At 30.4% G+C, this 13,182-nt stretch overlaps 1 protein-coding gene and 1 non-coding gene across 3 annotated transcripts; both read left to right on the top strand.

The window, feature by feature from the left end:
- Nucleotides 1-3,735: 3,735 nt before the first annotated feature.
- Nucleotides 3,736-5,592, top strand: LOC114196336 (uncharacterized). 2 transcript variants are annotated; one of them, XM_028086948.2, is made up of 3 exons: nucleotides 3,736-4,618; nucleotides 4,777-4,853; nucleotides 4,938-5,592. In XM_028086948.2, the coding sequence occupies exons 1-3, from the start codon at nucleotides 4,182-4,184 to the stop codon at nucleotides 5,489-5,491; spliced, it is 1,068 nt and encodes a 355-aa protein (XP_027942749.1). In that variant the 5' UTR covers nucleotides 3,736-4,181; the 3' UTR covers nucleotides 5,492-5,592. The 2 variants fall into 2 exon arrangements, with proteins under 2 accessions (XP_027942749.1, XP_027942750.1); XM_028086949.2 differs by having other exon boundaries at nucleotides 3,739-4,618; nucleotides 4,941-5,592.
- A 6,536-nt stretch (nucleotides 5,593-12,128) lies between these two features.
- LOC114164939 (small nucleolar RNA snoR8a) lies at nucleotides 12,129-12,218 on the top strand. The gene has a single exon (XR_003599673.1). It is a non-coding gene; the product is annotated as a small nucleolar RNA snoR8a (small nucleolar RNA).
- The last annotated feature ends 964 nt before the right edge of the window (nucleotides 12,219-13,182 follow it).

The raw sequence follows: 13,182 nt of genomic DNA, 5'->3' as shown, positions 1-13,182 counted from the left end.
ATGAACAAATGGGAAGATAGCACCAAAATTCAACGAGAGCCCATACTTTTATGTTTCGGTTGAGGAGGGGAATTTCTTTCTGAACACGATTTTCTCTTTCTTCACTCCTTACACCAAAATACGACGTCAGACCATACTTTTGTGTTTTGGTTGAGGGAGGGCAGTTTCTTCCTGTATCCTCCTTTTTTCTTCCTGCACCCCCATAAAACATGATAACATGGGATTACCCCTCATTAATCATTAAGGTTCTTTCCTGAATGCCGAATGTATTTTTACACAAAATAAATTTTAGATTATGCAATATGTAATGAATTTCAAAAATATATATCATATTTAAATGGCTCTTAATAATATTAAAGGAATATTTTTACTAATAAATACTATACACCGAATCTATACAATAAATATAAAATATTTATATAAATAATTTCTAAACAGAATTTGAATTCTTTATTGGATATTTATGTATTGTTCTTTTGTAATACAATGATGACTATTAATTTTGAAATTTTGAAATGATTATAAAAAATTTTAAAATATCAACGTAATATTTTTAATGTTTATTAGGTGAAATTATTCATATTAGTGATTGATACTCTATTTATCTGAAATTAACGTATGAACGAATTATAATATTGATATTAAGATATTTAAACGACTCTTAACAATGATAATAAAAGAGCATTTTGAGGATTACAAATTTTATAGGGGTGCAGGAAGAAAAAGGGAGGTGCAGGAATAAATGGCCTTGAGGGAGAAGCCTATTTTTCCAGACCCGTATTTCGGCCCACGAACCTAATTTAACTGAAAGTTTATTTTTTCATTGTTTTTTTTTAAATTAGTAACAATTGAAAACATTATTTACTAATTTAATTAAATTTGATTTACTTTTTTCTATTTGAGTTGCGGTTTAAGATCTAAAGTGCGTTTGATTTAATAGCTTATAAATTCCTTTAAATGTCTTTAAAATAATTTGATGAAAAAATATATATTTTTTTAAAAGTAACTTGTTTAATTTAATTCAACATGATAAAATAAATACAATAAAAACATGATATTAAAACATGTGGTCATTAGCATAGACTTTTGACTCTATACCTAATTTGTAAGCGACATTATTAATTTATCTTCTATCAGAACTTATAACTTGAACTCAACAATAGAGAACATAACAAATATAATTCTTATATAAAATTTAATGTTGCTCTATTTGGTTCCGGGTTCAAGCGGTGTTAAAAAAGAAACCTTAAATATATCACTAATTAACCAGTAATAAATACGGTGTCATAATTTTATATCTAATTAAATTGATTGTCCTTTTTTCTATGTTAACACTTACACACACTTATACGATACCTGAGTAGTTGATGCAATGAAGAATAGTAGCTAATGTTATTTATATCTTTAATGAAAAAACGTAAATGCACTTGAAAAGGAAGACTATTTGAAAACAATTACCGGTATCAAATTTGTTAATAAACGTTTCAGAAAATACATTTTTATCTTTAAATAACATTTACACAATAAACATGATTTTTTTTTTCTGTGAAAAAATATTTGCAATTATTAGACATGGAAAGATAAACAAAGGTTGCATAGACCCTCAATTAAAATGTTGTATTGGTTCTAGAAAATGCGCCAATACAGCTTTAATAATAATCGTGTCGCCTTTAATCATGGTGTCGTGTATAATCAAACCTAATTCGCATATAAGTGAGAGTTGTTTAATTAAACAAAAATGTCATTTCGATTGCATTTGTCATCTAACTTTTTTATGTTCCCACCATTAATTGCTTTACTTTTTATGGATCTTTTCCCATAGAGTATTTTGTTTCGTACCATTTGTCTTTTTCACGATATTATTCTCACAAATTACAAAAGCGTTAGAAAGGTAAGTAATACCTATCGATAATTAAACTAATCCCTTTGTGTCCTCACATTTCAATCATTAAGAATATTGTGTGACATGCAAATAACTAGTAAATGCTTGTTTGGGTAGCGATCATATGAAAATAATGAATCACAAATATGATTCATAATTTTGGTTAGGTAGCATCGTGTCTCTTCAATCACCATATTTGTAATTAAATCCTTCGTAGTCGTCAAATATATTACGTGGAAATCTTGTCTCTAAAACCAAGTCCGAAATACCCAATTATTTGTGTTTCTGGGTCAATCGAAAACTTGCAACATTTAGAATTGATTTTGAATTGCAAAGCGTTTAAATTTGGCTTGGAATTACACTACACTATGCTGAAATTATGATACCCAGGGTAAAATACTAATATAATTTGTTATAATTTTTCCCATGGCAAAGTTTTTTATTTATTTCATTGAATTGAGTTTAGAAGCACTAAAAAAGAATGCATTAGATAGAATTGATTTATATAGTTGACTTGGAAAATCACATTTATATGTTGGTAAAAAGTATTCTCAGTTCACCTTTAAAATGTTGTATTTAAACATAAATGGAATTTTAAATTAATTTTGTCGAAGTAAATTATTTCGAACTTATCTTTATGAAAAATAATTCATAGAATTTAATAGTATAGACCATCTAATATTAAATAATTTTGGAAGGATGCACCGAGCCACCGACAATTTCTACTTTTATTTTCTTTTTAAATTGACTTTTGCTTATGAAATTATTGTTTTTTAAAGGGCGATAATATGAGTTGGACTATATAGACTTAATTCGTCTCAAACTTTTTCTTTTTTCAGGTCGTGTTGCTATTTGTAACTTGCTAACGGACCTCCAGTCATACGTGTTTAATAGTATAGTTTTAATTTACTATCTAATTTGTATTAAATGTATTCTATAATAGTTTAAACTGCATTTAAAAAAAATATTTATTTTAGGTTTTTACGGGGTAATTTATCAACTCATAGTTGACACACAAAAACCTAAATAATAAATAGGGTATGAGTCAGGTTGACTGTGTAATTAGATCATAGGTCAAGACAGGTTAGCATTATTTTATCTAGAAAAAAATTGTATTAAGGTATTTAACACAAAAAATGTACTTTTCACATGTTATTTGGTTCTTTTGTCTTTCTTTTAAGTTTTCCTCTTCATTCTTTCAACTTGAGAGGCTCGAAATTTGTATGCTCTGCAGCCTATGATTAGTGTTTGTCTTGAAATCAAATTGAGCCTATATCGAATTTTGGACATTTTGCTTTAGACTCATAATGGATAAATCTTAAAACAATCTCCATTTACTCGATTGTTATGATAAAAACATGACGATATGTTATTACTCTGATAATTTTTAAACTATTTTTTTAATTAATGTAATGATCTAAAAATAATTAAATTGATGAATTAAAAGTGAATTAAAATATTATTATTTTTATGGAAAATAATAGTACAGAAGAGAAATGTGACTCATTTTTCATTCTTATAGATAAACAAAGTTTATTGTATACATAAATGCGAGATCTTATTTCCCTCCCGTAATTCTAGTGAAACAGTTTTTCAGGTGACTGAAAACTTCGTGATACACAATTGGAAAGGATCCAACTTAATCTCTAAATTCAATGTAAGAGATAAAGTCTTAAAATTTTTCCGTATGGTAAGATATTCTAAAATATCAGTGTGAACATTATGAAGAAAAAAGAGTCAAACTACAGTGTGACTTTACCAAAAGTTTTTATTACCAAAATAAAAATTAGATGAAAATTTAAATCCTAACAACTATGATGATCCGGCTTCAGATTACAGAAAGAAACAGAGGCGACATCAGACGACAAGTAGTTAAATAGAAAAACTAGAAACTTTTAATTCATGAGATATTCGAAATTCAAAGTTTAAACCATGGGCATTAATGAAAGAAAAGGAAAGGGTGGCAGAAGGCATTGGAGGGTATTTATGAGGAATTCACGTTCATTATTTAAATTGCTTAGAGTTGATAGGAGTTCAAAATGTGTAGCAGAGGAGGCAATAGGGAATTTGCAGAGGTTGATTTTGAAGTTGAAAAGAAGCAGGTGACAGAAGAAGAGGTAGGTAAAACACATCCATAGAGATTGGGAGGGATCACGTAACTCCCAAACTCCTACACTGTCCTAAACTCTGTCAGATATGCTGTCTATTCAGATTTATTGCTCTGCCCCGTATCACGCCCCCATTTAATATCCGCATCTTCTTATATCCCCACCCAACTCCACCATTCCCATCCCTTTCTATGGCTTCACCAAAACCCAAATCAGGGAAAAGACTCGCAGAATTTCTAAAGGAACAACAAGACCCTTTCATCCTAGACCTTTACCTTCTCGAAAGAGGTTACTCAACCACTGCACAATCCGCCAACAACAGAAAGAGAGAGCCTCTATTTCAATTTTCCAAACTTCTCACTACTCTACACAAGAAGCTTCTTTTCCACAACCCTACCTGTATTCTGATCAGGGAATCTCACATCATAGACCAACATGTTCTTGATAGTGTCCCTCGTGGAGCCGAAAGCAGTGATCAAACAATCGAAGACACGGATCGCTTCTCGTTCTCAACAGCCACCAACTCGACCGTGTACCTCTCGTGCTCCGACACCGATGAAGACGGAACCGCGCTGTCGCCACAGAAAAACAAAGCTTTGTTTTCTCCACATACTGGAATACCGCAGAGGTATGAGCTCAGATTCTGATGTACCATTTTTGCATTTAACTTCAGTTATTTAGGTGCATATTTTTATCACTCGATTAGGGAGTAAAATTGTGATTATATTTAGAAAACATGAAAAATAGTGTATTGATTAGTTTTGTTTGTTACTCTTACGAACAAAGCCAACAGACTACCGACAATGAAAAGCAGGAGCAGAGATGCTTAGAAGGAGACCCTGTTGCAGATTGTGGGAGAAGAAGTAAGTTGGGTGGGGAGTTATAAAGTGTGTTTAAAATTAGTTTATTAGAAGTAACAGTTTTATAATGATGTAGTGATAATGTAGCAGTTTCTGTAACGGAGGAGGCGACGTTGAAGCGGGATTTTTCGGGGAAGGAGGAGAGAAGGAGCAATTGCTGTGTGTTTGTGCCGAAGAAAATGACGGAGGATCCGGTGTTATCGGTGGCACTGTGGAGTTCGGTGATTCAGTCGGCGAAGAGAGAAAAGTGTAACAAGGAGTTGGGAGAGGTTCTTGGGGCAAACGCAAACGTTTGCCACGTCTTGAAATCTAAAACTCTTCTGCATAAGCTGAAGCAGGTGGTGTTTTATTGTGTGAGAGAAATTAGTGTAAATGTTTGGAGAAAAGAGTGTAGGGAACACCAATGTTTGAAAGAATCAAGGGGGCGTGAAGAGTTGGGGAAGATAATATGTGTGAGGACAAGGGAATTGGGTGCAAATGAGAAAAACAGAATAACGAGCTTGCTGAGTTTGGATGAATGGGGTGAGTTTAAGCCTCAAGTGAGACATATTTGCGTTGAGATTGCGGACGCGCTTTTGGAACGCTTCACCCAGGACATTGTAGCAGAGATGATTCAACTTTACTCTGCTCCAAAACTCTGATTCATTTCGATTGCAAATGTAACTCCTTCTCAAACGTTGCCGTTTTTCGGAATTGTAAAATTATACGTGCAATCTTCAACTCCCGCAATGGTGTATGCTCACTTTTATTTTTATTTTTATTAATCCTGCACAATGCTAGAATTTTGTTAGAGATTTAAAACGTTAAATAAATTTTGCATGAAGAGTTTTAAAAGTATGATCCTAAAAATATGTAATAAATAATTCAAGAATGGTGGGAGGGGGGAAAAAAGAATTATGCAGGCTCATTTTTCACCCAACATGAATTAAAGTTTGTTTTGTGGGGGCAAGGTGATGATGATCTCTTCACCCACTATGGCCACTGTCATCGAGCCATTCTCCTTTCCATTAAAGAAGTGGTTTCGCTTCATTGTGGGCTCAACGCCGCATTTACAATACGAGGCAAGCCTACAGTATGCAGTACTCTTGTTGGTACATGATTGCGATGCAGTACTCACTCTCTTTAACTCACTACATTTTACTTCAATCTAATTTCAAATAAAAATACTTTTGCACCCACTTTTACTCTCACACAACTTTTTGTTCTCACTGTTCAATAACTGAGTATTAAATTATGTCGTTTAATTAAAACATAAATTAAATTGTTTAATAGAAAGTTATTAAAAAGATAAAATTGTCAACATACCCTAATCTAAACATTCCAATTAGTGAAGTTTCTATAAAGTAATTATTTTACTCTCACAAAAGAAAAAAACACTGGGCGCAAAAATCGAACTTTCAAACCCGCCTCTGTTTTGCACTCAGCCCCGAGCCTACCAATTTTCCCAATCCAAGATAGATACCATGCTTTATAGAAAAGAGAGTAAAATATATTATTAACTAATTTTGGTGCTAGTTTTTTCTCATGTCAACTAGGTTAAGCCGTTAAGTAATTCAACAATAAAGAAGTAGAAGTGGTCCATTTTACTTTCCATTGTTCCCCTAATATAGGGTAGTTAAAATTTTTTTAACACATAATTGTATCTCTGGATGGAAAAGGAAATCATATAACAAGTCACTTTCAGTTCTCATTCTGTAAATAAATTAGAAAACCACGATTCTTTGAACAAAATTATTTCTATTGAAACAAAGTGAATAACGGTGGCGTATATGAATGACTTAATAGATGAGTCAAATTAATCATCAAGTGAATTGAACTGTTAATAAGTCAAATTTTATTCATGGAGAAGTTCATTTTTTTTCTTGCAAATTATGTTGATATAGTTTCTCTAAATTTGCCCGAATTGTATAGGAGTGAATTTAACTTTTGAATAAGTAATTTTGTTCTGGCCTATAGTACATTTATTGATTGATGATGATGATACATAGTTGGTTTTTGATGAAAGAGAATATCCCAACACAACGTGAATTACTGTACTTTAAACTAAAAAGATTGTACAGGTCAATGTTCATGTACATTATTTGGCAGCAAGTAAGAGATTCTGACCAAATGATCGTCACGAACAACGCAGGATTGTTTGCAAGAGATAAACGACATGCTATTCCTTAACCTCGTCTCGATGCTAGTTTTAATCTGTAGCTTTTTGTTCCTCTCCACAGTTTTCCTACTCTTGCTGCATTTTTTATAAGCCTCAAGAAATGGATCATGGTCTTGCATGCGAATCCGGTCTTTATAATGAGGCTGAAAAGTGCAAGGAGGAAGTGGAATTTCCAAAGCATGATCGTAGTTTCTTTGGAAACTTGTGTATGGAGGGGGTTGTAACTTCTGCACAAACTTGCGTTCTCTTTGAAAACTTTCAGCAACTGATACTTTCGGTATACCTGGTTTTCTTTCCCACGAAAAGGGTACTCTTCCCGGAGAATGAGTTATTGGTTGATCCATGTTGTATAAAGTTTGTGGAAAGAGGAAGAACGTTACACATTAATTTATGTTTATGATTCTAACAAACTTTGATTATGTGGCTTGTATTTATTCCATTATATATGTAATAGCTCATAGCAAGTGCATTAAACGTGAAGAGAAGGTAGAGTTAGAAAAAGAAGACCGAGTATTTACGGGTCAAAAAAGGTAACGCTGAGAACGGTATAAGACAAGAAGATGGTTAACTTGCACAGAGGGAGTCTAAAATATACTCTCATCTAAAAACTTAAATTTCTAAGTGTTTGGATGGAAATTTCTCAACCTTATAATAATTATTTAATTAATAAATGATGGAAGAGTTAATACTTTATTGATATTTGATGTCGAATAAAATATAAAATACAGAATTACAATGCTGACTAATTTAAACAAAGATGTTGGTTTATGTTTCACATTAAATGTATAAGGATAGGAACACATTTTCCAGATAGGACAAGAAAGAAATGTCAAATAAAATATTCTTTTACCACCACTATGAATATTGAATAAATTTGTTTGGAAAAAAAAAACTTGAATCAATTAGTATATTTCAATTAATTCTTAAACGACCATTAGTAATTGTGTGTTGATATGTATAAAGAGATCATAGTTATCAAAATCATTATTGCAACCATTTAGTTTTTGCTTTCAGACCATGACTTGTATGAGTTAATTAAGAAACTTTTGTATTTTTAAGCTTTATGAATACTATTCTAAAACTTTCCTTCTCCTCGTTCGGTCAATTTTAAGGGTAAAACATACAGTTGGGTGACAATAAAAAAATCCTAATATTAATACAGACGTTATCGCGCCAGTATGTATACATTTTTTAAATATGCGTAATATTATATAAGTAGGTGATAATATTGTAATGTTATTAAGTTAATATATAAGTAAGTGAAATATATCTTAATAGATGAAAGAATAACCATTGATAAATAAAGAAGAAGAAAAGAAACAGAGATAGCCGATTTTATCAAAAACTTGTAAAAATAACGGTCAATTTTTAAAAATTTAATAAATTATTATATTTAAAGGGTAAAATTGGTATTTGAAATGTGGACACAAAAAGGGGAATCCCCTTTATATATTGTTATAGATGGTTCGTTTTCAAATTTCAAAATTATATTTTAAATGGATGACCATAATATTTTTTTAAAAGATTTATCATCATTACTCTCGAATCATTTTTGTGAATACGGGAACATAATTATTTTATTTAATTTTCTAGTATCAGAGTATTTTCTGTGTCACATATATTTTTAGAGGTAATTATGACAAAAGCATTTGTTGGGTTAGGATTCAAATAAATTTTTGTTATGGTGAAATAAATTTTGTTACTTTTCTAAATTTTATTACATTTAAAATAAAAAAAATTAATACAAAATAATTATTTTCAAAGAAAAATTCAATTAATTAAGTAAAAAATAACATAACTATAAACAAATCAAACATGTATGGTATGTTCGTTTAAGATGTTTTTATGTGTAGAGGATATTAGAGAGAATGGATATGCAAAAATTGTTTGTGTTTAGGTCGATTTAAGAGTGTTTGAGAGCGTGGTTATCGGGATGATGACCTTATTGAATCTCGCTTGAAGCAAGAAAATTTGAGGATATTAAATGTGCTTTTACGATAATGTCCTTGAATCCGCTCACATTACAAAAATGATGTTGGATCCAATCCAATGCAACTGGATTGATCTCAATGATGTTGGATCCAATCGCATGATGCTTGGATCCGATTCCAAGTTATATATATATAAAATAAATAATAATATTAATAACAATATTAAATAATAATGATAAAAATAATATTAATAATTATTGTTATATTATTAATAATAATAATAATAATAAAAAGATATTAATTTTAACTTTATGGGCAAAATTGTAATCTTACATTTTAATATATTAAAATTTTATTTTTTATTTATTACATCATTTAAATCACTCACAAAATTTCACAAATTTTACTCCTAAATATACTCAATTTCACCCTCAAATTTCTTAAAAAAAACACACACATTTCTTCTAATCCAGTCAAATTCATCATCTCACTTTCCCTCAAGTCTGAACAAAGCCTTAAAGCCCCATTCATATTGTTTAACCCATACAAACTCAAGTTTCCAACCTTTTCTCCATAAGTTATAATCAAATAATTTAAATTTCACCGGTTAAAGGGAAGCCTTTATCACTATGCTAACTTCAACAATAAATTATGAACTTTTTTTTTTCTCTCTCTATACGATGGATTTTCTCGTATTAACTTGTTAACCGAGGTAATATGTAAATATTTTATCCAAATTTTTATATATATATTGGATAAGTCAGCTTAAACATAAATAATAAAGCCATGAAATGGTCCATTACAACCGAAAGAAATAAATAGCCCAGTAATTTAGAGTATTTATTTATTAATAGATGTTAGTTACTCTCAAAGCCTTTGCAATGAAATTGAACAGTACTGCTCATAACATGGCTGCTGGAAAACTTACAAGAAAAAAAATCCATATACTTCATTACATTAGGTCGAGATCCACTGCTTTTAGTGTGTTTGCAAGGTTGTTTACGCATGAATGAGACCTCAGGGGTTTTTGTGCATTTTTTGTAAGCTTCAACAAAAGGATCTTCCGTTTGACTCTCCAATCCAAACAATCTATTTCTCACGGAAGAAGATTGAACAGCACAAAAAATAAAATTAGGACCATCAACTGGATTTTGTTTATTATGTGCAGTCCTAGATGATGAACATGGAGGAGGTTGCAACACAATATTACTGCACCTTAACTCATTCTTCTGATATGTGACTTTACAGAGACCAGGCTTGGATTCCCATGAAAAGGGTATGCTTACTCTTTTTTCAATGTAACAATCACTATGAAGGGTATATTTGTTTCTGGTGTGCTCCATAGTGTGTGTGGATGAGATATTGCTATTGCTGTTTCTGTTATATATGCAATGCAACTCTTTTGAAAGGGAATTATGCTTTATGTATGTCACGAGTTTCTCGATTTATCAATTTACAAGTACCGATTCTGTTGTAAAGATTGTGTTAATTAATTCATATACAAATAAACAAGCAAGAAACATTATGGGTTTCACGCTATATTTGACAGAAAAGTTTATCTAATATCTTGCAACCGTAGAAAATAATAGTAAACTAAATGATAACAAACTCTTTGAAAATGTTTAAAATGCTATATTAACGTACGTATTTTCAAGTGTTATTTCTGTGAAAATGGTATTTAGAAAAGTAAGTTAGCAGATAATAGCCACATGTATCTGGATCTTGATTGTGTGCAATGTTGGTCAAAAGTACTTTCCTGAAGTGAATACTCGGAAGTTAATTGCATTGCCATATTGCAATCTTATATATTGATATAGCTCTAGCTCCATGAAGAAACGTTAGGACGATGATATCAAATTTAATATAATAGTATTTTTTTATTTATCAATGCATACTTCATAAATATTACGTTTGGTATGGTGTAACTGTCAATGTTCAACAACCATTTGATTCACTTTGATTCACATGTACCAACAAAAACTACTTCGTTTCAAATAATGATGACGATGATGAAAGGAAAAAGCCTTTAGGCTCTCTTCGACTGTGCCACAATTTATAATTTTGGTTGCCAAGGTTGTAGGAGCGACAAAGTTTTGTTTTTCAATATTAAACTAAAATTTAAAAATAAAGGAAAACATGTCGCTTAAAACTATAGCAGTTGAGGACAAAGAACCTTTGATTTTTAAAATAATTACCTTTTAGAAAAAATATTTGGAAAACTAACTTTCAAAAATAAGATATTATCTGAAGAAAAAAAAAAGAGAATTTGCTAACGTCCATAACCGGTCTAAAATCTTGGTAAACTTAATTTTACAAATCCAAAATTTGATTCAATTAGAATTTGAAATATTTAAGAGGTCAGATTAACCAATTTTGCTACAGAGAAGCTATTATTAATATCATATACAATTTATTTACGAAATATTTTGATAGTTAAAATTAGTAAAATTAAATTAATATACAACAACGATCATAATATATTTTACAATAGATGTATATGTATGTATATTGAGATAAATAATACTAATATATAATTTGATATTTCACCCAGCATTAAAAATGAAGCCAATAATTATAATAACTGATACATAATTTTTTATAAATATTTTTTTTAAATATGATATTATTTTGACACCCTGATGTACAACTGTATCTACTAGATCTAATTTCTTAAATTCAAACGTGTGAAGGATCTTTTCAGACTGATGGGTCAAGAGAACCCGTTCCGAAAAGGAGGGTGAATAAATAAAATGGGATTACAGAAAGTAATACCTTAGTTATCTAACTAAGTGAAGCCCATAACTGAGAATAGTTAAAAGCTCGCTTTGTACTGGACTTGGGCTTCAGTTATATCAAGTCCTAAAAGATAGCAGGTTCGTTATGGTTAGGGTTTTGAGTGCGTGTCAATATCAGCTTTAAATACCCATTCCTCACTTCTCAGTTTACAGATTAAGAGTTATCTCCAACTTCGTTCCGATCGCGGCGTGAGAATTCGTAGTTTTGCATCTCAGTTTCTTTTGGTTGTTTCTTGTGATTTCTGTTCATGTGTTCTTGTTCACTTCGTTTAGCGTTGCCTCTGCAAACTTGTATTTTCAATTCTTCGCTGTGTTCTCTTCCTTAGAAGATTCGTGTCTCTCTTTTTTGTAGGATAGTTATTTATTTCTTCTATCTGTGAGAAGTGTTAAGGGGTTGACTGCGATGATTATAAACAATTCCTCGTTCTGAATGCTATCGCCATGGCATGACAGACACGTTTACACCCATAGAATATGAGCAATGCCCCTTTTATACGTTTCTCAATTAAGGTTTGATTTTGTTCACTTATTTGTGTGTTTGTTGATAGTCACTTTTTGCGGAGTTAGGTTAATGATTTGCAGAGCATGTTTTGATAATATATGTGCTTTGTGTTTCACCAACTCCTTATATTGATTGAGTGGTGTTTAAAGCTCTAACCTTAAATAATTGAGGTATGGGTTACGCACACCGCGATAGTACAATAAAAACTCATTTTATTAGATTTTGAAGTGTAATGGAATTACTTTTAGATCATCAAATTTTTGTTTTAATACATAACTTATTTGGTTATGTATCATATCATTATTAGATTAGATCCAATTCATAATATACACTGAGTTTTTGGTCTGTGTTTATTGGATAGTCTATGATTTTTTATGCAGGAAGTTTTTATCTTTCTGATTGTAATGCCGTGTTTAACCATACATTTTTTATATTGTTTTATTGAAATGTGTTTTGATAACCTAGGAACCCTTTCAACAAATTGTACTGTATTTTGTTTAAATTAATTTTTAGCGGTATCATCAATGCTTTCTCTATCGATTTATCATAAGTATACATAATCATTTTTTATGGTAAATTAATTTTGAAAGTATAAATCATCGTTTTTATTGAAACATAAGAATATATACAGCTATGTATATTCAAATTTAATATTTTGGTTATACTGCTTTGAATATTATTCAAATTTAATATTTTGATTATACAACTATGAATGTTACTCAAATTTAATATTTTGATTATATTATTTGTAACTAAATTGTTTGTAAGTAAATATCTTTTTCGTCAGGTGATTCTTTTGAAATTCGGTTGAAAGTTGAATTATTTTCAAGTTATAAATAAAAATATTAATAATTTTTCTTGTTGGTTCAATATTTCTCAGTTATTTTATTCTAATGTATGTGTCTTTTACTTTTTGAATGAAAAAGTAAACAATTTATTTTTTGCT

The sequence above is a fragment of the Vigna unguiculata genome, chromosome 9 (genome assembly GCF_037176805.1).
Source record: "Vigna unguiculata cultivar grain cowpea cultivar isolate G323 ecotype 2 chromosome 9, ASM3717680v1, whole genome shotgun sequence".
Taxonomy (NCBI): Eukaryota; Viridiplantae; Streptophyta; class Magnoliopsida; order Fabales; family Fabaceae; genus Vigna; species Vigna unguiculata.
Note: the sequence above shows the minus strand (reverse complement) of the source record. Positions and strands in the feature narration are given on the sequence as shown.

What these genes read in the sequence shown, in the direction of transcription:
- LOC114196336 (XM_028086948.2), top strand. Translation starts at nt 4,182, where the DNA reads ATGGCTTCACCAAAACCCAAATCAGGGAAAAGACTCGCAGAATTTCTA. An exon ending in CATACTGGAATACCGCAGAG is followed by an intron (nt 4,619 to 4,776) that starts GTATGAGCTCAG and finishes TTACGAACAAAG; the next exon opens with CCAACAGACTACCGACAATG. An exon ending in TGCAGATTGTGGGAGAAGAA is followed by an intron (nt 4,854 to 4,937) that starts GTAAGTTGGGTG and finishes GTGATAATGTAG; the next exon opens with CAGTTTCTGTAACGGAGGAG.